Raw genomic sequence first — 26,199 nt, 5'->3', positions numbered from 1 at the left:
CCTCCGAGCGCTTAAACCATTCATCCACCACAGGAGCTTCAATCTGGCTCTGATGCCAAGGTGCCAGATCCGGCTGATACCCCAGGACGCACTGGAAGGGAGAGAGGTTAGTGGAGGAGTTTTGGACCATCTCTGCCCAAGGGATGAACGCCGCCCTCTCCCCTGGCCGGTCCTGGCAATAAGACCGCAGAAACCTACCCACATCCTGATTTACTCTCTCCATCTGCCCGTTACTCTCGGGGTGAAAACCTGAGGTGAGGCTGACCGAGACCCCCAGACGTTCCATGAACGCTCTCCAGACCCTGGACGTGAACTTAGGACCCCGATTAGAGACTTTGTCCTCAGGCACCCCGTAGTGCCGGAGGACGTGAGTGAACAGGGCGTCCACAGTCTGTAGGGCTGTAGGGAGACCGGGCAAAGGGAGGAGTCGGCAGGACTTAGAAAACCGATCCACAACGACCAGGATCGTGGTGTTACACTGTGAGGGAGGAAGATCCGTCAGGAAGTCCACCGATAGGTGCGACCACGGCCGTTGTGGAACGGGTAGGGGTTGTAAATTTCCTCTGGGCAGGTGCCTGGGCGCCTTGCACTGGGTGCACACAAAGCAGGAGGAAACATAAACCCTCACCTTGGCCAAGGTGGACCACCAGTACTTCCCACTAAGGCAACGCACCGTCCAACCGATGCCAGGGCGACCAGAGGAGGGTGACGTGTGGGCCCAATAGATCAAACGGTCGGGGACAGCAGACGGAACGTACAGGCGCCCAGCTGGACACTGGGGGGGGAGTGGGTTCTGTGCGTAACGCCTGCTCGATGTCCGCGTCCAGCTCACACACCACCGGTGCCACCAGGCAAGAGGCCGGAAGTATGGGAGTGTGATCTATGGACCACTCATCTGTATCATACATCCGGGACAATGCGTCTGCCTTTGCGTTCTGGGAACCTGGTCTGTAAGACAGAGTGAAACCAAAATGGGTAAAGTACATGGCCCACCTTAACTGGTGAGTGTTCAGTCTCCTCGCCTCCCGGATGTATCCCAGATTGCGGTGGTCAGTCCAGATGAGAAAAGGGTGTTTAGCCCCCTCAAGCCAATGTCTCCACGCCTTCAGAGCTTTGACAACAGCCAACAACTCCCGGTCCCCCACATCATAGTTTCGCTCCGCCGGGCTGAGCTTCTTCAAAAAGAAAGCACGTGGGCGGAGCTTTGGTGGCGTGCCCGAGCACTGAGAGAGCACGGCTCCTATCCCAGCCTCGGACGTGTCCACCTCCACTATGAATGCCAAAGAGGGATCCGGATGAGCCAGCACGGAGCCGAGGTAAACAGAGCCTTCAGGTGACCAAAAGCCCTGTCCGCCTCAGCCGACCACTGCAGTCGCACCGGTCCCCCCTTCAGCAGTGAGGTAATGGGAGCCACTACCTGACCAAAACCCCGGAAAAACCTCTGGTAGTAGTTGGCAAACCCTAGAAACCGCTGCACTTCCTTTTCTGTGGTGGGAGTCGGCCAATTACGCACGGCTGAAATGCGGTCCCTGAAGTGGAAATGCGATACCCTGGGAAGGAGACGGACTCTTGGAAGAATAGACATTTCTCAGCCTTGACGTACAGGTCATGCTCCAACAGGCGACCAAGCCCCCTGCGCACCAGGGACACATGCCCGGCGCGTGTAGCGGAGTATATCAGAATGTCATCAATATACACCACTACACCCTGCCCGTGCAGGTCCCGGAAAATCTCGTCTACAAACGCCTGGAAGACTGATGGAGCATTCATCAACCCGTATGGCATGACGAGGTACTCATAGTGCCCAGAGGTGGTACTAAATGCCGTCTTCCACTAGCCTCCCTCCCGGATATGCACCAGGTTGAAAGCGCTCCTGAGATCCAATTTTGTGAAGAAGTGCGCCCCGTGCATTGACTCGATCGCACTGGCGATAAGAGGCAGCGGGTAGCTGTACCTCACAGTGATCTGATTGATAACCTGATAGTCAATACATTGGCGCAGACCTCCATCCTTCTTCTTCACAAAAAAGAAACTCGAGGAGGCAGGTGAAGTGGAGGGCCAAATGTATCCCTGCCCCAGAGATTCGGAGACATATGTTTCCATAGCCGCCGTCTCCTCCTGTGACAGAGGATACACGTGACTCCTGGGAAGTGCTGCGTCTACCAGGAGATTTATCGCACAATCCTTCCGTCGATGGGGTGGTAATTGAGTCGCCTTCTTCTTACAGAAGGCGAAAGCCAAATCGGCATATTCTGAGGGGATGCGCACGGTGGAGACCTGGTCTGGACTTGCACCGATGGAAATCCCTGAGCACTCTCGTGACCACCCCTTCAGAGCCCTCTGTTGCCACGAAATAGTGGGGTCATGACAGGCCAACCAGGTTAGGCACAGCACCATGGGAAATGCAGGAGAGTCAATAAGGAAGAGACTGATTCTCTCCTTGTGACCCTCCTGCGTAACCATGTCTAGTGGAGCGGTGGCCTCCCTAATCAGCCCTGACCCTAATGGTCGACTATCTAGGGCGTGCACAGGGAAGGGCATATCCACAGGAACAATGAGGATCCCTAAACTATGGGCAAAAGAACGGTCAATAAAATTCCCAGCTGCGCCTGAATCTACGAGCGCCTTATGCTGGGAATGCGGGGAAAACTCAAGAAATTTGATAAACACATACATGTGAGCAACAGGGGGCTCTGGGTGAGCCTGGTGCCGACTCACCTGGGGTGACACGACAGTGCCCTGCCTGCTGCCTCGACTCCCTGAGGAACCCCCCCAGCACTGACCAGCAGTGTGCCCTCTGAGGCCATAGATGGTGCAGGGAATGGCCCCTCCACCGGTCGCCCTAAGTGCAGCACCTCCCAGCTCCATGGGCGTCGGAGCGGAGGGGGATGGAACTGACAGGCCCCGATCCGGACGTACGCGGGTAGTCAGCAGGTTGTCCAGCCGGGTGGACAGGTCCACCAGCTGGTCCAATGTGAAGGTAGTGTCTCTATGCAGGCCAACTCCTGACGGACGTCCTCGCGCAGAGGTGCCCCTCCCCCCTGTCTGGTGTAGCCTGACACACTGAACAGTGACTCACTCTGTAGTGATCGATCAGGACCCTGTCGTTCCATCCCGCGCTGGAACAGTCGTTCACCTAAGGCAGGCGGGTGGTCAAAAATTGCCCGAAAGCTCTGAGTAATGCTCCAACGCCGCGTCTCCTTCACTCCATACGGCTTTGCCACGTCCCGAATGAGCCGGGTGGACGGTCACCAGGTAGTGCTCCAGCTGTAGTAGGAACCGCTGGCACTCGGCAGCCGTCCCATTATACTCCCTCGGGAGCGCGAGCCGAATCCCGCTGGGACCGGGTGAAAGAGGGGTGGACAGTGGGGTCGGCGGTAGTGGGGCTGGTGGAGGCGTTGGAGGACCTCCTTCTCTCTCCCATCTATCCATCGTCTGCAGCACGTGATCCATGGCGGTGCCCAGATGATGTAACATGGTCGCGTACTGCTGGACGCACTTTTCTTCTGATCCTGCTGACTCCATTTCAGGTTAGTTATTCTGTAATGCTTCTGTGTGTAGCTGGTGAGATGAATCAGGCGCAGGACAGCAGATATGAGTAAAGAAAGCAATTTACTCAATATAAACACAATACATGTAATATAAATACAAGGCCACACAATACGGACCGCAATACGGACCGCAATACAATAAACAATTACTCACAAACAAACATGGGGGAACATAGGGTTAAATAATGAACAAGTAATTGGGGAATTGAAACGAGGTGTGTAAGACAAAGACAAAACAAATGGAAAATGGAAAGTGGATCGGCGATGGCTAGAAGGCCGGTGACTTCGACCGCCGAACGAACAAGGAGAGGGACCGACTTCGGCGGAAGTCGTGACAGCGCCTGGGGAATAGGTCTAGTACTGGGGCTACAGGGCCTGGGTTAACCTCTACATCACCAGAGGAACAGAGGAGGAGTAGGATAAGGGTACAATAGCCACTTGGTTGCAGCTAGCAAGCTGCGATGATCCTGTGTAATGGTCCAGAGCTTGCGGCAGGAATCCGGTAATGTGGTATCCGTTTAGATCTATTTATCTATCTGTAAACTAGTTCACTGGTACATTCTGGTAGTTTACTGGTACATTCTGGTAGTTTACTGGTACATTCTGGTAGTTTACTGGTACAATCTGGTAGTTAACTGGTACACCCTGGTAGTTTACTGGTACATTCTGGTGGTTTACTGGTACCCTCTGGTAGTTTACTGGTAGTTTACTGGTACACTCTGGTAGTTTACTGGTACACTCTGGTAGTTTACTGGTACATTCTTGTAGTATACTGGTACAATCTCGTAGTTTACTGTTACAATCTGGTAGTTTACTGGTACAATCTGGTAGTTTACTGGTACATTCTGGTAGTTTACTGGTACATTCTGGTAGTTTACTGGTACATTTGGTAGTTTACTGATACATTCTGGTAGTTTACTGGTACATTCTGGTAGTTTACTGGTGCAATCTGGTAGTTTACTGGTACATTCTGGTAGTTTACGGATACATTCTGGTAGTTTACTGGTAGTTTACTGGTACATTCTGGTAGTTTACTGGTACATTTGGTAGTTTACTGGTACATTCTGGTAGTTTACTGATAAATTCTGGTAGTTTACTGGTACCATCTGGTAGTTTACTGGTACATTCTGGTAGTTTACTGGTACATTTGGTAGTTTACTGGTACATTCTGGTAGTTTACTGGTACATTCTGGTAGTTTACTGGTGCATTCTGGTAGTTTACTGGTACATTCTGGTAGTTTACTGGTACATTTGGTAGTTTACTGGTACATTCTGGTAGTTTACTGGTACAATCTGGTAGTTTACTGGTACATTCTGGTAGTTTACTGATACATTCTGGTAGTTTACTGGTAGTTTACTGGTACATTCTGGTAGTTTACTGGTACATTTGGTAGTTTACTGGTACATTCTGGTAGTTTACTGATACATTCTGGTAGTTTACTGGCACCATCTGGTAGTTTACTGGTACATTCTGGTAGTTTACTGGTACATTTGGTAGTTTACTGGTACATTTGGTAGTTTACTGGTACATTCTGGTAGTTTACTGGTACATTTGGTAGTTTACTGGTACACTCTGGTAGTTTACTGGTACACTCTGGTAGTTTACTGGTAAACTCTGGTAGTTTACTGGTACATTCTTGTAGTTTACTGGTACAATCTCGTAGTTTACTGGTACAATCTGGTAGTTTACTGGTACAATCTGGTAGTTTACTGGCACATTCTGGTAGTTTACTGGTACATTCTGGTAGTTTACTGGTACATTTGGTAGTTTACTGGTGCATTCTGGTAGTTTACTGATACATTCTGGTAGTTTACTGGTACATTCTGGTAGTTTACTGGTACATTCTGGTAGTTTACTGGTACATTTGGTAGTTTACTGGTACATTCTGGTAGTTTACCGGTACATTCTGGTAGTTTACTGGTACATTCTGGTAGTTTACTGGTACATTCTGGTAGTTTACTGGTACATTTGGTAGTTTACTGGTACATTCTGGTAGTTTACTGGTACATTCTGGTAGTTTACTGGTACAATCTGGTAGTTTACTGGTACATTCTGGTAGTTTACTGATACATTCTGGTAGTTTACTGGTAGTTTACTGGTACATTCTGGTAGTTTACTGGTACATTTGGTAGTTTACTGGTACAATCTGGTAGTTTACTGATAAATTCTGGTAGTTTACTGGTACCATCTGGTAGTTTGCTGGTACATTCTGGTAGTTTACTGGTACATTTGGTAGTTTACTGGTACATTCTGGTAGTTTACTGGTACATTCTGGTAGTTTACTGGTACATTCTGGTAGTTTACTGGTACATTCTGGTAGTTTACTGGTACATTTGGTAGTTTACTGGTACATTCTGGTAGTTTACTGATACATTCTGGTAGTTTACTGGCACCATCTGGTAGTTTACTGGTACATTCTGGTAGTTTATGGGTACATTTGGTAGTTTACTGGTACATTTGGTAGTTTACTGGTACATTCTGGTAGTTTACTGGTACATTTGGTAGTTTACTGGTACACTCTGGTAGTTTACTGGTACACTCTGGTAGTTTACTGGTAAACTCTGGTAGTTTACTGGTACATTCTTGTAGTTTACTGGTACAATCTCGTAGTTTACTGGTACAATCTGGTAGTTTACTGGTACAATCTGGTAGTTTACTGGCACATTCTGGTAGTTTACTGGTACATTCTGGTAGTTTACTGGTACATTTGGTAGTTTACTGGTGCATTCTGGTAGTTTACTGATACATTCTGGTAGTTTACTGGTACATTCTGGTAGTTTACTGGTACATTCTGGTAGTTTACTGGTACATTTGGTAGTTTACTGGTACATTCTGGTAGTTTACCGGTACATTCTGGTAGTTTACTGGTACATTCTGGTAGTTTACTGGTACATTCTGGTAGTTTACTGGTACATTTGGTAGTTTACTGGTACATTCTGGTAGTTTACTGGTACATTCTGGTAGTTTACTGGTACAATCTGGTAGTTTACTGGTACATTCTGGTAGTTTACTGATACATTCTGGTAGTTTACTGGTAGTTTACTGGTACATTCTGGTAGTTTACTGGTACATTTGGTAGTTTACTGGTACAATGTGGTAGTTTACTGATAAATTCTGGTAGTTTACTGGTACCATCTGGTAGTTTGCTGGTACATTCTGGTAGTTTACTGGTACATTTGGTAGTTTACTGGTACATTCTGGTAGTTTACTGGTACATTCTGGTAGTTTACTGGTACATTCTGGTAGTTTACTGGTACATTCTGGTAGTTTACTGGTACATTTGGTAGTTTACTGGTACATTCTGGTAGTTTACTGATACATTCTGGTAGTTTACTGGCACCATCTGGTAGTTTACTGGTACATTCTGGTAGTTTACTGGTACATTTGGTAGTTTACTGGTACATTTGGTAGTTTACTGGTACATTCTGGTAGTTTACTGGTACATTTGGTAGTTTACTGGTACACTCTGGTAGTTTACTGGTACACTCTGGTAGTTTACTGGTAAACTCTGGTAGTTTACTGGTACATTCTTGTAGTTTACTGGTACAATCTCGTAGTTTACTGGTACAATCTGGTAGTTTACTGGTACAATCTGGTAGTTTACTGGCACATTCTGGTAGTTTACTGGTACATTCTGGTAGTTTACTGGTACATTTGGTAGTTTACTGGTGCATTCTGGTAGTTTACTGATACATTCTGGTAGTTTACTGGTACATTCTGGTAGTTTACTGGTACATTCTGGTAGTTTACTGGTACATTTGGTAGTTTACTGGTACATTCTGGTAGTTTACCGGTACATTCTGGTAGTTTACTGGTACATTCTGGTAGTTTACTGGTACATTCTGGTAGTTTACTGGTACATTTGGTAGTTTACTGGTACATTCTGGTAGTTTACTGGTACATTCTGGTAGTTTACTGGTACAATCTGGTAGTTTACTGGTACATTCTGGTAGTTTACTGATACATTCTGGTAGTTTACTGGTAGTTTACTGGTACATTCTGGTAGTTTACTGGTACATTTGGTAGTTTACTGGTACAATCTGGTAGTTTACTGATAAATTCTGGTAGTTTACTGGTACCATCTGGTAGTTTGCTGGTACATTCTGGTAGTTTACTGGTACATTTGGTAGTTTACTGGTACATTCTGGTAGTTTACTGGTACATTCTGGTAGTTTACTGGTACATTCTGGTAGTTTACTGGTACATTCTGGTAGTTTACTGGTACATTTGGTAGTTTACTGGTACATTCTGGTAGTTTACTGGTACAATATGGTAGTTTACTGATACATTCTGGTAGTTTACTGATACATTCTGGTAGTTTACTGGTAGTTTACTGGTACATTCTGGTAGTTTACTGGTACATTTGGTAGTTTACTGGTACATTCTGGTAGTTTACTGATACATTCTGGTAGTTTACTTGTACCATCTGGTAGTTTACTGGTACATTCTGGTAGTTTACTGGTACATTTGGTAGTTTACTGGTAATTCTGGTAGTTTACTGGTACATTTGGTAGTTTACTGGTGCAATTGGTAGTTTACTGGTACATTTGGTAGTTTACTGGTAATTCTGGTAGTTTACTGGTACATTTGGTAGTTTACTGGTACATTTGGTAGTTTACTGGTAATTCTGGTAGTTTACTGGTACATTTGGTAGTTTACTGGTACAATTGGTAGTTTACTGATACATTTGGTAGTTTACTGGTACATTTGGTAGTTTACTGGTACATTTGGTAGTTTACTGGTACATTCTGGTAGTTTACTGGTACATTTGGTAGTTTACTGGTACATTCTGGTAGTTTACTGGTACATTTAGAAAGTTACCAGTAAAACTCCAACCCCATGAAGATGACAGCAAGAACAAATTATAATTTCTCTCTATTGGAAGAAAACACTTCATGACACTTGAAGCTGCAATACGTAGAAATGTGAGTTATAGATCTGTCTTTTTGTGTCTTTTACTTTCAGTTCTGTACACCAGTTTCAAACAGCTGAACATACTATATTGTTGGTTATTGAAAATATATTTCACAGCAGTTTAGATCTACACTATACATGCTTGTTTTGTCACAAACTGAAATTAGACAAACTATTAGAATTATATCAACCAGGAAATGGCAGAGTGATTTCTGCTTAGTGCATCTTTAATAGGAAGCATCATCATTGTCATTGGTCTCACCCTGTAGGTTCCGTCTGAGTAGGTCCCTATGAAGTTGAAGGTCATGGTTCCTCCTAAGAAGTGGGTGGCCCCGGAGCAGGAGACCATCAGCAGCAGTAGTAGTAGTGAGGACTGGGAGGGAGACATGGTGTCTGTCTGTCTGTCTGTCTGTCTGTCTGTCTGTCTGACTGTCTGTCTTTGTCTGTCTCCCAGGCTCTTTGTCAAGCTGTCTCCCTGTCTGTCTCTCTCTCTCTGTGTGTCTCGGTCTGAGTCTCTCTGAGTACTGACTCTGCTTTAATAGATACATGTACAGTAGAGGCACATGCGCATATTAACCTGCAAGCACACTGAACTGCCCACACACACACACACACCCACGCACGCACGCACGCACGCACACACACACACACACACACACACACACACACATGCACACGCACACAAGTATGTAAGAACGTTAGCACACACACACCTGCCAATGGAGGCTGGTGGGAGGAGCTATAGGAGGACAGGCTCTTTGTAATGGCTGGAATGGAATACATGGAATGGAATCAGACACATCAAACATGGAAACCATGGAAACCACAGTGAGTCTTTTCCATCTATTCCATTCCAGCCAGTCCTCCTATAGCTCCTCCCACCAGCCTGCTCTGAGACACACACACATTCACCCATCTACACACATGTACTCATGTACACACACACATAAACACACACACATTTACAGAAGCATCTCCCACTGCGCGTTATGAGTCACACTCAGAAGTACACTAACCTGTTTTCATCACCAGGCTGACTATGGAATCCTGGTAAAGATTGTTGTTTGTCACTTGAAAAGTGAGTTGATGAGTCAGATTCCTGCAGGATTCCAGAGCAGACCTGACAACCCACTGGGCATGTTTCCACCTTGGTTCAATGAAATGACGTGGAACCAAGGTGGAATAGATGTTGAATTGACGTCTGTGCCCAGTGGGAGGTGGTCCTGGAACACAGTCAGGAGTTCAATGAAAAATAAACTTTTGTTTTGTTGCAAACTTTGCATTACATAGATTCATCATAAACACAACATACAAAATACATAATTACAATAATAAACATCTTACAGTGCCTTGCAAAAGTATTCACCCCCTTGTTGTTTTTCCTATTTTGTTGCATTACAACTGTAATTTAAATTGATTTTTATTTGGATTTCATATAATGGACACAAAATAGTCCAAATTGGTGAAGTGAAATGAAAAAAATAACTTGTTTCAAAAAATTCAAAAAAATTCAAAACTGAAAAGTGGTGCGTGCGTATGTATTCACCCACTGTCACGCCCTGACCATAGTTTGCTTTGTATGTTTCTATGTTTTGTTTGGTCAGGGTGTGATGTGAGTGGGCATTCTATGTTGTATGTCTAGTTTGTCTGTTTCTATGTGTTTGGCCTGATATGGTTCCCAATCAGAGGCAGGTGTCAGTTGTTGTCTCTGATTGGGAGCCATATTTAGGTAGCCTGTTTTGTCATTGTGGGTGATTGTTCCTGTGTCTGTGTCTAACCATACGGGACTGTTTCGTCTTCGTTCGTTTGTCGGTTTATTGTTTTTGTTCTTTGTTTAAGTATTCTTATTAAAATTAATACTTACCACGTTGCATCTTGGTCCTCCTCTCTTTCTCCCAACGACGAACGTTACAGAATCGCCACCACAACCGGACCAAGCAGCGTGGTAACGGGCAGCAGCAGCGGCCGGAATCTCAGGACTCCTGGACCTGGGAGGAGATTTTAAACGGAGAAGGACCCTGGGCTCAGGTTGGTGAATATCGCCGCCCCAAAGCAGAGCTGGAGGCAGCGAAAGCTGAGAGGCGGTGGTATGAGGAGGCAGCACGAAAGCGCGGTTGGAAGCCCGAGAGGCAGCCCCAAAAATGTCTTGGGGGGAGGCACACGGGGAGTGGGGTTAAGTCAGGTAGGAGACCTGAGCCAAATCCCCGTGCTTACCGTGGAGAGAGAAGGACCGGGCAGGCACCGTGTTATGCCGTGAGGCACACGGTGTCCCCGGTGCGCAGGCATAGCCAGGTGCGGTACATAGCAGCGCTTCGTATCGGCCGGGCTAGAGTGGGCATCGAGCCAGGTGCCATGAAGCCGGCTCTACGCATCTGGTCTCCAGTGCGTCTCCTCGGGCCGGGGTACATGGCACCAGCCCTACGCATGGTGTCTCCAGTACGTGTGCATAGCCCAGTGCGCACTGGCATGGCTACGGTGAGCATTCAGCCAGGTAGGGTTGGGCAGGCTCGGTGCTCGAGACCACCAGTGAGCCTCCACGGTCCGGTCTATCCGGGGCCTCCTCCACCTACCAGACCTCCTGTGGCAGCCCCACGCACCAGGCTGTCTCAGTTTCCTTCCTCCAGGTGCTCCCGTCTGTCCTGAGCCGCCTGAGCCGCCCGTCTTTCCTGAGCCGCCTGAGCCGCCCGTCTGTCCTGAGCCGCCTGAGCCGCCCGTCTTTCCTGAGCCGCCTGAGCCGCCCTTCGGTCCGGAGGCGCCTGAGCCGCCCTTCTGGGACATCCGTAGTGTAGGACTGGGAAACTGGTCAGAATTGAAGAAATGATGGATGGCGCTAAATACAGGGAAATTCTTGAGGGAAACCTGTTTCAGTCTTCCAGAGATTTGAGAGTGGGACGGAGGTTCACCTTCCAGCAGGACAATGACCCTAAACATACTGCTAAAGCAACACACGAGTGGTTTAAGGGGAAACATTTAAATGTCTTGGAATGACCTAGTCAAATCCCAGACCTCAATCCAATTGAGAAATTGTGGTATGACATAAAGACTGCTGTACACCAGTGGAATCCATCCAACATAAAGGAGCTGGAGCAGTTTTGCCTTGACGAATGGGCAAAAATCTTAGTGGCTAGATGTGCCAAGCTTATAGAGACATACCCCAAGAGACTTGCAGCTGTAATTACTGCAAAAGGTGGCTCTACAAAGTATTGACTTCGGTGGGGGGGGGGATGAATATTTATGCAGGCTCAAGTTTTCGGTTGTTTTGTCTTATTTCTTGTTTGTTTCGCAAATTTTTAGCATCTTCAAATATAATAGGAAAAATGCAAAGGGGGGTGCATACTTTCGCATGCCACTGTACATAACATCTTACAATGTTACATGTACAGGGAAGATTGTTTAAAATCAACATCTGACCAATACCGTACAGAAACCCGTAACTGACAGTAGCAGGCAGTAGTAGGCAGCAACAGGCAGTCCCAGACAGTAGCAGACATCAGATTAGACTCAACTTCTTTCTCCTTCCCCCCTTCTGACACTCAGGTGGCAACACACATCTCTGTGTGCCTGGCAGATATCTCAGTTTGGATGTCGGCCCACCACCTCAAGCTCAACCTCGACAAGACGGAGCTGCTCTTCCTCCCAAAGAAGGCCTAACCGCTCCAAGACCTCTCCGTCACGGTTGACAACTCCACGGCGTACCCCTCACAGAGTGTGAAGAACCTTGAAGTGACCCTGGACAACACCCTGTCATTCTCTGCCAACATCAGAGCAGTGACCCGCTCCTGCAGGTTCATGCTCTACAACATCCGTAGTGTACGACCCTACCTCACACAGGAAGTGAAGCATGTCCTAGTCCCAGGCACTTCCGTCTGAACTACTGCAACTCACTCTTGGCTGGGTCCCCCAGGTCCCCCCCAGAAACTTATCCAGAACGCTGCATCCCGCCTGGTTTTCAACCTTCTGAAAGTCCTCTCATGTCACCCCGCTCCTCTGCTCTTCTCCTCACTGGCTTCCAGTCGAAGCTCTCATCCACTAATAGACCATGGTGGTTACCTACAGAGCAGCAAGAGGAACGGTCCCTCCCGACCTTTCGGCTACCCTCCCTTTTCTTTTTACTGGCTCTGACTTTGCTGATAGTGACTTTATTGAGGAACAATGTACTATGACTGTGATATCTGGTTTTCCCACCTAGCTACCTTAACACGAATGCACTAACTGTAAGTCTCTCTGGATAAGAGCGTCTGCTAAATGACTACAGTATAATGTAGAAATGTAAAGTAACTCAAAACAACCTTACTGTGGGCTGGTGTTTGGTCTAGAAATAAGAGGGGGAGGGGAATAGAACAAAGCTGTTTGGTCTAGAAAGAAAAGGGGAGGGGAATAAAACAAAGCTGTTTGGTCTAGAAAGAAGAGGGGAGGGGGAATAGAACAAAGCTGTTTAGTCTAGAAAGAAGAGGGGGGGGAATAGAACAAAGCTGTTTGATCTAGAAAGAAGAGGGGGGGGAATAGAACAAAGCTGTTTGGTCTAGAAAGAAGAGGGGAGGGGAATAGAACAAAGCTGTTTGATCTAGAAAGAAGAGGGGAGGGGAATAGAACAAAGCTGTTTGGTCTAGAAAGAAGAGGGGGGGAATAGAACAAAGCTGTTTGGTCTAGAAAGAAGAGGCGGGGGAATAGAACAAAGCTGTTTGGTCTAGAAAGAAGAGGGGAGAATAGAACAAAGCTGTTTGGTCTAGAAAGAAGAGGGGAGGGGAATAGAACAAAGCTGTTTGGTCTAGAAAGAAGAGGGGGGGGAATAGAACAAAGATGTTTGGTCTAGAAAGAAGAGGGGGGGATAGAACAAAGCTGTTTGGTCTAGAAAGAAGAGGGGGGGGGGATAGAACAAAGCTGTTTGGTCTAGAAAGAAGAGGGGGGGGGATAGAACAAAGCTGTTTGGTCTAGAAGAAGAGGGGGGGGAATAGAATAAAGCTGTTTGGTCTAGAAAGAAGAGGGGGGGAATAGAACAAAGCTGTTTGGTCTAGAAAGAAGATGGGGAGAATAGAACAAAGCTGTTTGGTCTAGAAAGAAGAGGGGGGGAATAGAACAAAGCTGTTTGGTCTAGAAAGAAGACGGGGGGAATAGAACAAAGCTGTTTTGTCTAGAAAGAAGAGGGGAGAGGGATAGAACAAAGCTGTTTTGTCTAGAAAGAAGAGGGGGGATAGAACAAAGCTGTTTGGTCTAGAAAGAAGAGGGGGGGATAGAACAAAGCTGTTTGGTCTAGAAAGAAGAGGGGAGGGGGATAGAACAAAGCTGTTTGGTCTAGAAAGAAGAGGGGGGATAGAACAAAGCTGTTTGGTCTAGAAAGAAGAGGGGGGGGAATAGAACAAAGCTGTTTGATCTAGAAAGAAGAGGGGGGAATAGAACAAAGCTGTTTGGTCTAGAAAGAAGAGGGGGGGAATAGAACAAAGCTGTTTGATCTAGAAAGAAGAGGAAGGAATAGAACAAAGCTGTTTGGTCTAGAAAGAAGAGGGGAGGGGGATAGAACAAAGCTGTTTGATCTAGAAAGAAGAGGGGGGGATAGAACAAAGCTGTTTGGTCTAGAAAGAAGAGGGGAGGGGGATAGAACAAAGCTGTTTGGTCTAGAAAGAAGAGGGGGGGATAGAACAAAGCTGTTTGATCTAGAAAGAAGAGGGGGGGAATAGAACAAAGCTGTTTGGTCTAGAAAGAAGAGGGGGGGATAGAACAAAGCTGTTTGGTCTAGAAAGAAGAGGGGGGGGAATAGAACAAAGCTGTTTGGTCTAGAAAGAAGAGGGGAGGGGGAATAGAACAAAGCTGTTTGGTCTAGAAAGAAGAGGGGGGGGAATAGAACAAAGCTGTTTGATCTAGAAAGAAGAGGGGGGGAATAGAACAAAGCTGTTTGGTCTAGAAAGAAGAGGGGAGGGGGATAGAACAAAGCTGTTTGGTCTAGAAAGAAGAGGGGAGGGGGATAGAACAAAGCTGTTTGGTCTAGAAAGAAGAGGGGGGATAGAACAAAGCTGTTTGGTCTAGAAAGAAGAGGGGGGGAATAGAACAAAGCTGTTTGGTCTAGAAAGAAGAGGGGGGGATAGAACAAAGCTGTTTGGTCTAGAAAGAAGAGGGGGGGGAATAGAACAAAGCTGTTTGGTCTAGAAAGAAGAGGGGGGGGATAGAACAAAGCTGTTTGGTCTAGAAAGAAGAGGGGGGGGGGATAGAACAAAGCTGTTTGGTCTAGAAAGAAGAGGGGGGGATAGAACAAAGCTGTTTGGTCTAGAAAGAAGAGGGGGGGATAGAACAAAGCTGTTTGGTCTAGAAAGAAGAGGGGGGGATATAACAAAGCTGTTTGGTCTAGAAAGAAGAGGGGGGGGGATAGAACAAAGCTGTTTGGTCTAGAAAGAAGAGGGGGGGGGAATAGAACAAAGCTGTTTAGTCTAGAAAGAAGAGGGGGGGGAATAGAACAAAGCTGTTTGATCTAGAAAGAAGAGGGGGGGGAATAGAACAAAGCTGTTTGGTCTAGAAAGAAGAGGGGAGGGGGATAGAACAAAGCTGTTTGGTCTAGAAAGAAGAGGGGGGGATAGAACAAAGCTGTTTGGTCTAGAAAGAAGAGGGGGGGAATAGAACAAAGCTGTTTGGTCTAGAAAGAAGAGGGGGGGAATAGAACAAAGCTGTTTGGTCTAGAAAGAAGAGGGGGGGATAGAACAAAGCTGTTTGGTCTAGAAAGAAGAGGGGGGGGAATAGAACAAAGCTGTTTGGTCTAGAAAGAAGAGGGGGGGAATAGAACAAAGATGTTTGGTCTAGAAAGAAGAGGGGGGGATAGAACAAAGCTGTTTGGTCTAGAAAGAAGAGGGGGGGGGGATAGAACAAAGCTGTTTGGTCTAGAAAGAAGAGGGGGGGGGATAGAACAAAGCTGTTTGGTCTAGAAGAAGAGGGGGGGGAATAGAATAAAGCTGTTTGGTCTAGAAAGAAGAGGGGGGGAATAGAACAAAGCTGTTTGGTCTAGAAAGAAGATGGGGAGAATAGAACAAAGCTGTTTGGTCTAGAAAGAAGAGGGGGGGAATAGAACAAAGCTGTTTGGTCTAGAAAGAAGACGGGGGGAATAGAACAAAGCTGTTTTGTCTAGAAAGAAGAGGGGAGAGGGATAGAACAAAGCTGTTTTGTCTAGAAAGAAGAGGGGGGATAGAACAAAGCTGTTTGGTCTAGAAAGAAGAGGGGGGGATAGAACAAAGCTGTTTGGTCTAGAAAGAAGAGGGGAGGGGGATAGAACAAAGCTGTTTGGTCTAGAAAGAAGAGGGGGGATAGAACAAAGCTGTTTGGTCTAGAAAGAAGAGGGGGGGGAATAGAACAAAGCTGTTTGATCTAGAAAGAAGAGGGGGGAATAGAACAAAGCTGTTTGGTCTAGAAAGAAGAGGGGGGGAATAGAACAAAGCTGTTTGATCTAGAAAGAAGAGGAAGGAATAGAACAAAGCTGTTTGGTCTAGAAAGAAGAGGGGAGGGGGATAGAACAAAGCTGTTTGATCTAGAAAGAAGAGGGGGGGATAGAACAAAGCTGTTTGGTCTAGAAAGAAGAGGGGAGGGGGATAGAACAAAGCTGTTTGGTCTAGAAAGAAGAGGGGGGGATAGAACAAAGCTGTTTGATCTAGAAAGAAGAGGGGGGGAATAGAACAAAGCTGTTTGGTCTAGAAAGAAGAGGGGGGGATAGAACAAAGCTGTTTGGTCTAGAAAGAAGAGGGGGGGGAATAGAACAAAGCTGTTTGGTCTAGAAAGAAGAGGGGAGGGGGAATAGAACAAAGCTGTTTGGTCTAGAAAGAAGAGGGGGGGGAATAGAACAAAGCTGTTTGATCTAGAAAGAAGAGGGGGGGAATAGAACAAAGCTGTTTGGTCTAGAAAGAAGAGGGGAGGGGGATAGAACAAAGCTGTTTGGTCTAGAAAGAAGAGGGGAGGGGGATAGAACAAAGCTGTTTGGTCTAGAAAGAAGAGGGGAGGGGAATAGAACAAAGCTGTTTGGTCTAGAAAGAAGAGGGGGGGAATAGAACAAAGCTGTTTGGTCTAGAAAGAAGAGGGGGGGATAGAACAAAGCTGTTTGGTCTAGAAAGAAGAGGGGGGGGAATAGAACAAAGCTGTTTGGTCTAGAAAGAAGAGGGGGGGGATAGAACAAAGCTGTTTGGTCTAGAAAGAAGAGGGGGGGGGATAGAACAAAGCTGTTTGGTCTAGAAAGAAGAGGGGGGGATAGAACAAAGCTGTTTGGTCTAGAAAGAAGAGGGGGGGATAGAACAAAGCTGTTTGGTCTAGAAAGAAGAGGGGGGGATATAACAAAGCTGTTTGGTCTAGAAAGAAGAGGGGGGGGGATAGAACAAAGCTGTTTGGTCTAGAAAGAAGAGGGGGGGGGGGATAGAACAAAGCTGTTTGGTCTAGAAGAAGAGGGGGGGGAATAGAACAAAGCTGTTTGGTCTAGAAAGAAGAGGGGGGGAATAGAACAAAGCTGTTTGGTCTAGAAAGAAGATGGGGAGAATAGAACAAAGCTGTTTGGTGTAGAAAGAAGAGGGGGGGAATAGTACAAAGCTGTTTGATTAACAAACACGGCATCACCGACAGCAAACTTTATCCTGGTTGTAGTTGGAGAGCTTTATCTCTAAGTGTGTGTGTGTGTTTGTGTGTGTGTGTGTGTGTTTATGTGTGTGTGTGTGTGTGTGTGTGTGTGTGTGTGTGTGTTTGTTTGTGTGTGTGTGTGTGGGTGTGTTATGTGTTTGTGTGTGTTTATGTGTGTGTGTGTGTGTGTGTGTGTGTGTGAGGGAGGGTGAGAGGGAGGGTGAGAGATGATCTGCTATATAAATTGATGGAAAGTGGTGTTGGGGGAAAATGTATGACATAAAATCCATGGACACAAACAACCAGTATGCGGTAAAAATTGGCGAAAAACACACACATTTCTTTCCACAGGACCGTGGGGTGAGACAGGGATGCAGCTTAAGCCCCACCCTCTTCAACATATATATCAACGAATTGGCGAGGGCACTAGAACAGTCTGCAGCACCTGGCCTCACCCTACTAGAATCTGAAGTCAAATGTCTGCTGTTTGCTGATGATCTGGTGCTTCTGTCACCAACCAAGGAGGGCCTACAGCAGCACCTAGATCTGTCCCCAACCAAGGAGGGCCTACAGCAGCACCTAGATCTGTCCCCAACCAAGGAGGGCCTACAGCAGCACCTAGATCTGTCCCCAACCAAGGAGGGCCTACAGCCTAGATCTGTCCCCAACCAAGGAGGGCCTACAGCAGCACCTAGATCTGTCCCCAACCAAGGAGGGCCTACAGCAGCACCTAGATCTTCTGCACAGATTCTGCCAGACCTGGGTCCTGACAGTAAATCTCAGTAAGACAAAAATAATGGTGTTCCAAAAAAATGAGGTGGAAACTGAGCTGCACTTCCTAACCTCCTGCCAAATGTATGACCATATTAGAGACACATATTTCCCTCAGATTACACAGACCCACAAAGAATTAGAAAACAAATCCAATTTTGATAAACTCCCATATCTACTGGGTGAAATTCCACAGTGTGACACAGAACAAACACCATTGTAAATACAAACCATATTTATGTTTATTTATTTTCCCTTTTGTACTTACTTTAACTATTTGCACATCGATACCACACTTTATATTGACATAATATGACATTTGAAATGTCTTTATTCTTTTGGAACTTTTGTGAGTGTAATGTTTACTGTTCATTTGTTATTGTTTATTTCACTTTTGTTTGTTATCTACTTCACTTGCTTTGGCAATGTTAACACATGTTTCCCATGACAATAAAGCCATTTGAATTGAATTGAGAGACTTAGAGACAGACAGAGAGATAGAGCAGGATGGGGGGTAGGGACAGTGACAAACAGATCAGCAAGTTTTATAGTGCTCTGTAACCTATGACAGATGATAGTACGGCATAAAGACAAATAGTTAAAGTCCTTTACTGATCAATACGAGTCTAATAGAAGTGACCAACTGCCAATTTCTGAAAACACAAACACAAACACACTATATTCTCTCTGCAACACTGCTACAAATTGAGCATAATAGAAATCAATAATCGTTCACGTCAAGATGCTTTCTTTGAGGTTGGGCAATGTAGTCTTCCCATTGCTATGGAGACGTCACCACGTAATCTCGTTGGTTAAATCTGAAACAGCTGAGTTTACACAACAACAGCGAATCGGAACGAGACAAAACTAGCTAACGTTCATGCAGTCCAATATAAACCGGTTGGGGGCAGCAAGTCATACCACGGCAAACTATTTTTTAAGGATTTGTCTTGTCTGCCGGTAGGGAGTGAATTGGCTGTTCACCCCTCATACGAGAAGATCTAATTGTGGCTTCTGTTGTCCAGCCTGAGACATTGCGCATCTTCACTGGCTACACCCTGGCAGAGATCCCTGCCTCAAGGACCTCCACAAGATGTACCTCATTGCTCCCAGCAGGGCATTGGGGAGAAGTACAAGAGCTCAAAGTGAGTTGGGAGTCTGTACTTTTTTGTACCATCATTCCTCAAATATTGCCATAGTGTCTAACCATAATGCAGTCGTGGCTGAGACATGATTATGGAAAATGTAAACTTATTAGATGCACTTGTTTTCAATTGCAAAAACATTTTGATGCGGTGTGCACTAATGACTACTACCTTTGGGTGTATTCATTAGTCCACAAGTTTATATTTGACAAATTTGTGTAGATCCTTCTGTTTTGAAGAAACGTTTTAAACATGAATACGTCGCTGACGGTCTCTCCTCTCTGCAGGTTTGGCAACGTGTCTCTGCTAAGTCCAACTGAGACTGAAGCTGCTGGGAAATGACCAACAAAGCGCTTAGCTTCCTCTGTAGATGCCTACTGGACAACCAATGACTTATTTATATACATTTTACATCTTGTAAATGACGCATCCCAGGTAGCTAGTTGTCTGTGTAGGTAGCTATCACATAAACAAAATGACAGTAACTTGTTTCTTGACTTCAAACTCTTGAATGAATACTTGTAAATGTAGTAGTGCTAGTTTAAGTTCATGACTTGACTCATGTCTGTAGAAGACACTTTAAAACCGGTATGGCTTCATTTTGTTCACTGTACCAAGTTGTTTTGGCTGTCACAGCCATACAATCATGGCCCTCCGGCTGCACCGTGTATGTTTGGATCATGTGATTTAAAGGAAACTAGTTACCTGTAGTTTGGCCTCTTGCTTTACCCTGCTTCTCCATCCTCAGCCTTCACTTGGGCTCTAGTGTTTTGGGGGCCCTGAGATTTGGTTGGTGGTGGGGCCCACCCATGCTAACTATTTAGTGGCCCCCTCTTGGCATCCATGCCGCTTTAAAGTTAATGTCCTGCAGTTCTACACACTTTGCAATGGCGCATAGAATGTTGACATTTTTCCACGGGCGCAGATAAACATTTGCAGTTTTCAAATGTATTTCATGTGATTCTACACACTATTCCATGGGGCAATTAAAGCTAATTCCTGCAAGTTTACATATTTGCCATGTTCATAAGATATCTGACTATGCATGACTAACAATGATGGCATGAGTACCATGATTACTATAAGGTTTAGATAACATGTTGTAGATTACGAGCCAAGTTAAGGGACATGGGGCTAATTCAGTGACTAGGAGGAGCTTATGAGTAAACACATTGCACCTTGTCTATTCTCTTCCATCTGTTTTCCGTAAACAAGTGCCGTAACATGCAATATGTCCGTGAACCCGAAAACTATAAAGGTCTGTAGTAATTTAACCTTGTTTTTTATTTTTTTATTATTTCTTGCTGATAACAAAGATATGTTCCTTATGTTAACAAACCGGTACTGCAGGTGACTTGTGATAATGTTTACTAAGCAAGCGTTAAAACTCCCCCGGCTAGAAGATACAATCGTCAGTTGACGTCTGAATGGGGTAGCTGTCACATGGAGGAAAAATGTCATGATTAGCCTACTTCTCAAACTGTTTACCAAGTTATAGGTAGCCTGAGTTACATGTTGATATTTTAATATCAAATTGGAGATTTGAATCTTGTGGTTTAAATAGCACCACGTCATTTTCTTTGGTGGTGTATATTGACCACAGGTTTCAGTTACAACACTCATACACAAGTCTTAGTCCTGATTTCCTTTTGCCTCTCCTCTCGCCCCTTCAACTCTCCTCTCTCCCGTTCAGCTATCCTCTCCTCTGTCTAGATCTCCAGCCTGCAGTGAGGCATGTCTTTGACAGAGCCAGCAGAGTTACTGCTGATTAGGGACCAGTATGACTGTGCGTTGCCATGTCTGACCAGGGGTCTGGTGGCCTACCAGGCAGGACAGGGGCCACAGAGGGGTCTGGCAGCACCTTACCCTGTGCCTGGAGGTCCCTTCCCGGGGTTCACATCACGGCCAGGCAGCTACAGCAGAAGATGAGGGTCTGACCAACATCATCCCCTGGCTAGCTAACATGGAGGCAGCAGGGGTGGGGACACAGGGCCAGAGAGGCCTGGGGCCGTTGGTGTCGCCGGTGCTGCAGCCTGGTTCATCCAACCCCCTGCTCCATCTCACCCAGGGCTACCCCCACAGACAGCATCCCTGCCAGGGTTACAGACACCACCTTGGACCCCTCCCTGCACGACAGGGGGCCCAGGGGGTGGTGGGGATACCTCCACAGGCTGAGCGGGGGGAGAGTAGCTTCTGTTCGTCCCTTAGGGAGTGTCAATGCTGCTGTCTACCTCTGGGATCATCATATTTCCTGACACCATGGCTGGGATGCCCGGGTCCTACGTTGTGCTGTCCTCAGAACTGCCTGCAACAGACGGACACCTTTCAGGACCTCGTCTCACAACTAAAAAACACAAACACTGCGTCCATTCTATACATTCCATATACATACCTAAACACTTCCTTGTCTCTCTGTGATGTCAGAGAGAGAGTTCCTAACATGTCAGTCATCCAACCACCCACCCAGTAACACACACTGGGTCTCAGTCATCCAATCAATAAAATGTATTTATAAAGCCCTTCTTGCATCAGCTGATGTCACAAAGTGCTGTACAGAAACTCAGCCTAAAACCCCAAACAGCAAGCAGTGCAGGTGTAGAAGCACAGTGGCTAGGAAAAACTCCCTAGAAAGGCCAAAACCTAGAGAGGAACCAGGCTCTGAGGGGTGGCCAGTCCTCTTCTGGCTGTGCCGGGTGGAGATTATAACAGAACATGGCCAAGATGTTCAAATGTTCATAGATGACCAGCAGGGTCAAATAATAATAATCACAGTGGTTGTAGAGGGTGCAACAGGTCAGCACCTCAGGAGTAAATGTCAGTTGGCTTTTCATAGCCGATCATTCAGAGTATCTCTACCGCTCCTGCTGTTGAAAACAGCAGGTCTGGGACAGGTAGCACGTCCGGTGAACAGGTCAGGGTTCCATAGCCACAGGCAGAACAGTTGAAACTGGAGCAGCAGCACGGCCAGGTGGACTGGGGACAGCAAGGAGTCATCAGGCCAGGTAGTCCTGAGGCATGGTCCTAGGGCATCGGGTTCTCAGAGAGAAAGAGAGAAGGAAAGAAAGAAAGTAAGAAAGAAAGAAAAAGATAGAGAATTAGAGAGAGCATACTTAAATTCACACAGGACACCGGATAAGACAGGAGAAGTACTCCAGATATAACAGACTGACCCTAGCCCCCTGACACAAACTACTGCAGCATAAATACTGGAGGCAGAGACAGGAGGGGTCGGGAGACACTGTGGCCCCTCCGACGATACCCCCGGACAGGGCCAAACAGGCAGGATATAACCCCACCCACTTTGCCAAAGCACAGCCCCCACACCACTAGAGGGATATCTTCAACCACCAACTTACTACCCTGAGACAAGGCCGAGTATAGCCCACAAAGATCTCCCCCACGGCACGAACCCAAGGGGAGGCTCCAACCTGGACAGGAAGACCACGTCAGTGACTCAACCCACTCAAGTGACGCACCCCTCCTAGGGACGGCATGGAAGAGCACCAGTAAGCCAGTGACTCAGCCCCTGTAATAAGGTTTGAGGCAGAGAATCCCAGTGGAGAGAGGGGAACCGGCCAGGCAGAGACAGCAAGGGCGGTTCGTTGCTCCAGTGCCTTTACGTTCACCTTCACACTCTTGGGCCAGACTACACTCAATCATAGGACCTACTGAAGAAATGAGTCTTCAATGAAGACTTAAAGGTCGAGACAGACTCTGCGTATCTCACATGGATAGGCAGACCATTCCATAACAATTTAGCTCTATAGGAGAAAGCCCTGCCTCCAGCTGTTTGCTTAGAAATTCTAGGGACAGTAAGAGGCCTGCGTCTTGTGACCGTAGCGTACGTGTAGGTATGTACGGCAGGACCTATCGGAAAGATAGGTAGGAGCAAGCCCATGTAATGCTTTGTAGGTTAGCAGTAAAACCTTGAAGTCAGCCCTAGCCTCAACAGGAAGCCTGTGTAGAAAGGCTAGCACTGGAGTAATATGATCACATTATTTGGTTCTAGCCAAGATTCTAGCAGCCGTGTTCAGCACTAACTGAAGTTTATTTAGTGCTTTATCCGGGTAGCCGGAAAGTAGAGCATTGCAGTAGTCTAAGCTAGAAGTGACAAAAGCATGGATACATTTTTCAGCAAAATTTTAAGACATAAAGTTTCTGATTTTTGCAATGTTACGAAGATGGAAAAAAGCTGACCTACAACACTGTACTGGTGGTGAAGACTGTACACTGTCCTACAACACTGTACTGGTGGTGAAGACTGTACACTACCTACAACTCTGTACTGGTGAAGACTGTACACTACCTACACCACTGTACTGGTGGTGAAGACTGTACACTGACCTACAACACTGTACTGGTGGTGAAGACTGTACACTACCTACAACACTGTACTGGTGGTGAAGACTGTACACTGACCTACAACACTGTACTGGTGGTGAAGACTGTACACTACCTACACCACTGTACTGGTGGTGAAGACTGTACACTACCTACACCACTGTACTGGTGGTGAAGACTGTACACTGTCCTACAACACTGTACTGGTGGTGAAGACTGTACACTGACCTACACCACTGTACTGGTGGTGAAGACTGTACACTGACCTGCAACACTGTACTGGTGGTGAAGACTGTACACTACCTACACCACTGTACTGGTGGTGAAGACTGTACACTACCTACACCACTGTACTGGTGGTGAAGACTGTACACGGACCTACAACACTGTACTGGTGGTGAAGACTGTACACTACCTACACCACTGTACTGGTGGTGAAGACTGTACACTGACCTACAACACTGTACTGGTGGTGAAGACTGTACACTACCTACACCACTGTACTGGTGGTGAAGACTGTACACTACCTACACCACTGTACTGGTGGTGAAGACTGTACACTGACCTACAACACTGTACTGGTGGTGAAGACTGTACACTACCTACACCACTGTACTGGTGGTGAAGACTGTACACTGACCTACAACACTGTACTGGTGGTGAAGACTGTACACTACCTACAACACTACTGGTGGTGACTAGGGCTGGCTATAGTCCTTGGGGCAATGTCCTCAATGTCCCTCATCACACGATTTAAAGGACAGAAATCCAACAGAACCCACCACATTAGCCATGTTAATGCACTCTTTGTTCACAAGTTACTGTGAAGTCGTACACATACACACACACACGTTTTACAGTGCGTTTTTACTGTAACCAAAACCCTGTAACCAAAACCCTTTTGTGAACATGAGGACAACATGGCTACTGCATAAGTATAAGTTTTGTTTGAATTCCGACCATGGCTCATCATCTAACGACCCATAGAGTAGCAGGTATTGTAGGTGTCATGGACGGGACATTAACCCGGGTCCCCCCTATCCGACCACCCATAGAGTAGCAGGTATTGTAGGTGTCATGGACGGGACATTAACCCGGGTCCCCCCTATCCGACCACCCATAGAGTAGCAGGTATTGTAGGTGTCATGGACGGGACATTAACCCGGCACCCCCTATCCGACCACCCATAGAGTAGCAGGTATTGTAGGTGTCATGGACGGGATATGAACCCAGGTCCCCCCAGTCTAACCACCCATAGAGTAGCAGGTATTGTAGGTGTCATGGACGGGATATGAACCCAGGTCCCCCCAGTCTAACCACCCATAGAGTAGCCGGTACTGTAGGTGTCATGGACGGGATATGAACCCAGGTAACCCCAGTCTAACCACCCATAGAGTAGCCGGTACTGTAGGGGTCATTGACGGGATATGAACCCAGGTAACCCCAGTCTAACCACCCATAGAGTAGCCGGTACTGTAGGGGTCATTGACGGGATATGAACCCAGGTAACCCCAGTCTAACCACCCATAGAGTAGCCGGTACTGTAGGGGTCATTGACGGGATATGAACCCGAGTCCCCCATGGGACTCTTGTCATTACATACATTGTAACTCTGTGTTGTTGTCTGTTCACACTGCTACGCTTTATCTTGGCCAGGTCGCATTTGTAAATGAGAACTTGTTCTCAACTTGCCTACCTGGTTAAATAAAGGTGAAATTAAAAAAATATTAAAAATACATTGGCTTACAGGTGTAGTGTGTTTCTCTCTCACCACCTGAATGGCAGAATGGTTGTTTTTAGACGCTGAACATTGTTGTTTTTGTGGGTGGAAACACACTGGTCCTGCTCAGCTAGCTACTGTAGTCTTCAGATCACTGGAATGTGTCCAGGCTGGATGGGGTGGCTCTAATGACATACCGGTATAACTAGCTGGGCTGGGAATGATAAATGAAGTTTTACCTGGGCCCATATCCACATAGCGTCTCAGTAGGAGTGCTGATCTAGGATCAGGTCCCTCTGTATTATTCATTATGATTAAAAAGGTCTAAACTGATCCTAGATTAGACCTAATCTAAGAAGCTTTATGCCAGGGATGGGCAACTCCTGATTGGTGTTGTACTTTCACCCCCCCCCAGCCCTCACTAACACAACTGATTCAACTAATTGCATTCTAAACTGAAGATCATGATTCCTTGATTATTGGAGTCAGGTGTGTTAGCAAGAGGGCCGGGGGCAAAACAATGTGTCACCAATCAGGCCCCTGAGAACTGTAGTTGCCCTTCCCTGGTTTATGGATCTGGATTAATCTCCACTCAGCCAGAGTCTCTGGATTATTCTCCACTCAGCCAGAGTCTCTGGATTATTCTCCACGCAGCCAGAGTCTCTGGATTATTCTCCACACAGCCAGAGTCTCTGGATTATTCTCCACACAGCCAGAGTCTCTGGATTATTCTCCACTCAGCCAGAGTCTCTGGATTATTCTCCACTCAGCCAGAGTCTCTGGATTATTCTCCACTCAGCCAGAGTCTCTGGATTATTCTCCACTCAGCCAGAGTCTTTGGATTATTCTCCACACAGCCAGAGTCTCTGGATTATTCTCCACACAGCCAGAGTCCCTGGATTATTCTCCACGCAGCCAGAGTCTCTGGATTATTCTCCACGCAGCCAGAGTCTCTGGATTATTCTCCACACAGCCAGAGTCCCTGGATTATTCTCCACGCAGCCAGAGTCTCTGGATTATTCTCCACTCAGCCAGAGTCTCTGGATTATTCTCCACACAGCCAGAGTCTCTGGATTATTCTCCACACAGCCAGAGTCTCTGGATTATTCTCCACACAGCCAGAGTCTCTGGATTATTCTCCACTCAGCCAGAGTCTCTGGATTATTCTCCACTCAGCCAGAG

The 26,199-nt window shown here is 46.4% G+C and overlaps 1 protein-coding gene across 4 annotated transcripts in view; it reads right to left on the bottom strand.

Moving 5' to 3' along the window:
* Nucleotides 1-9,132, bottom strand: part of LOC139537942 (mucin-2-like) — a 258,502-nt gene extending 249,370 nt beyond the window's left edge. For 3 of the 4 annotated variants that reach the window (XR_011667627.1, XR_011667626.1, XM_071339844.1), the window contains exon 1: nucleotides 8,729-9,132. Coding sequence is in view for 1 of the 4 variants with exons in the window: in XM_071339844.1 (XP_071195945.1) it covers nucleotides 8,729-8,854 (126 nt within the window). In the remaining 3 variants the exon portion in view is untranslated. The remainder of the gene's footprint in view (nucleotides 1-8,728) is intronic. The other variant, XM_071339845.1, reaches the window with a different exon arrangement.
* Nucleotides 9,133-26,199: the final 17,067 nt, after the last annotated feature.

Source organism: Salvelinus alpinus, chromosome 13 (genome assembly GCF_045679555.1).
Source record: "Salvelinus alpinus chromosome 13, SLU_Salpinus.1, whole genome shotgun sequence".
Classification (NCBI taxonomy): Eukaryota; Metazoa; Chordata; class Actinopteri; order Salmoniformes; family Salmonidae; genus Salvelinus; species Salvelinus alpinus.
The sequence above is the reverse complement of the archived record's forward strand: the minus strand, read 5'-3'. Positions and strand labels throughout refer to the sequence as shown.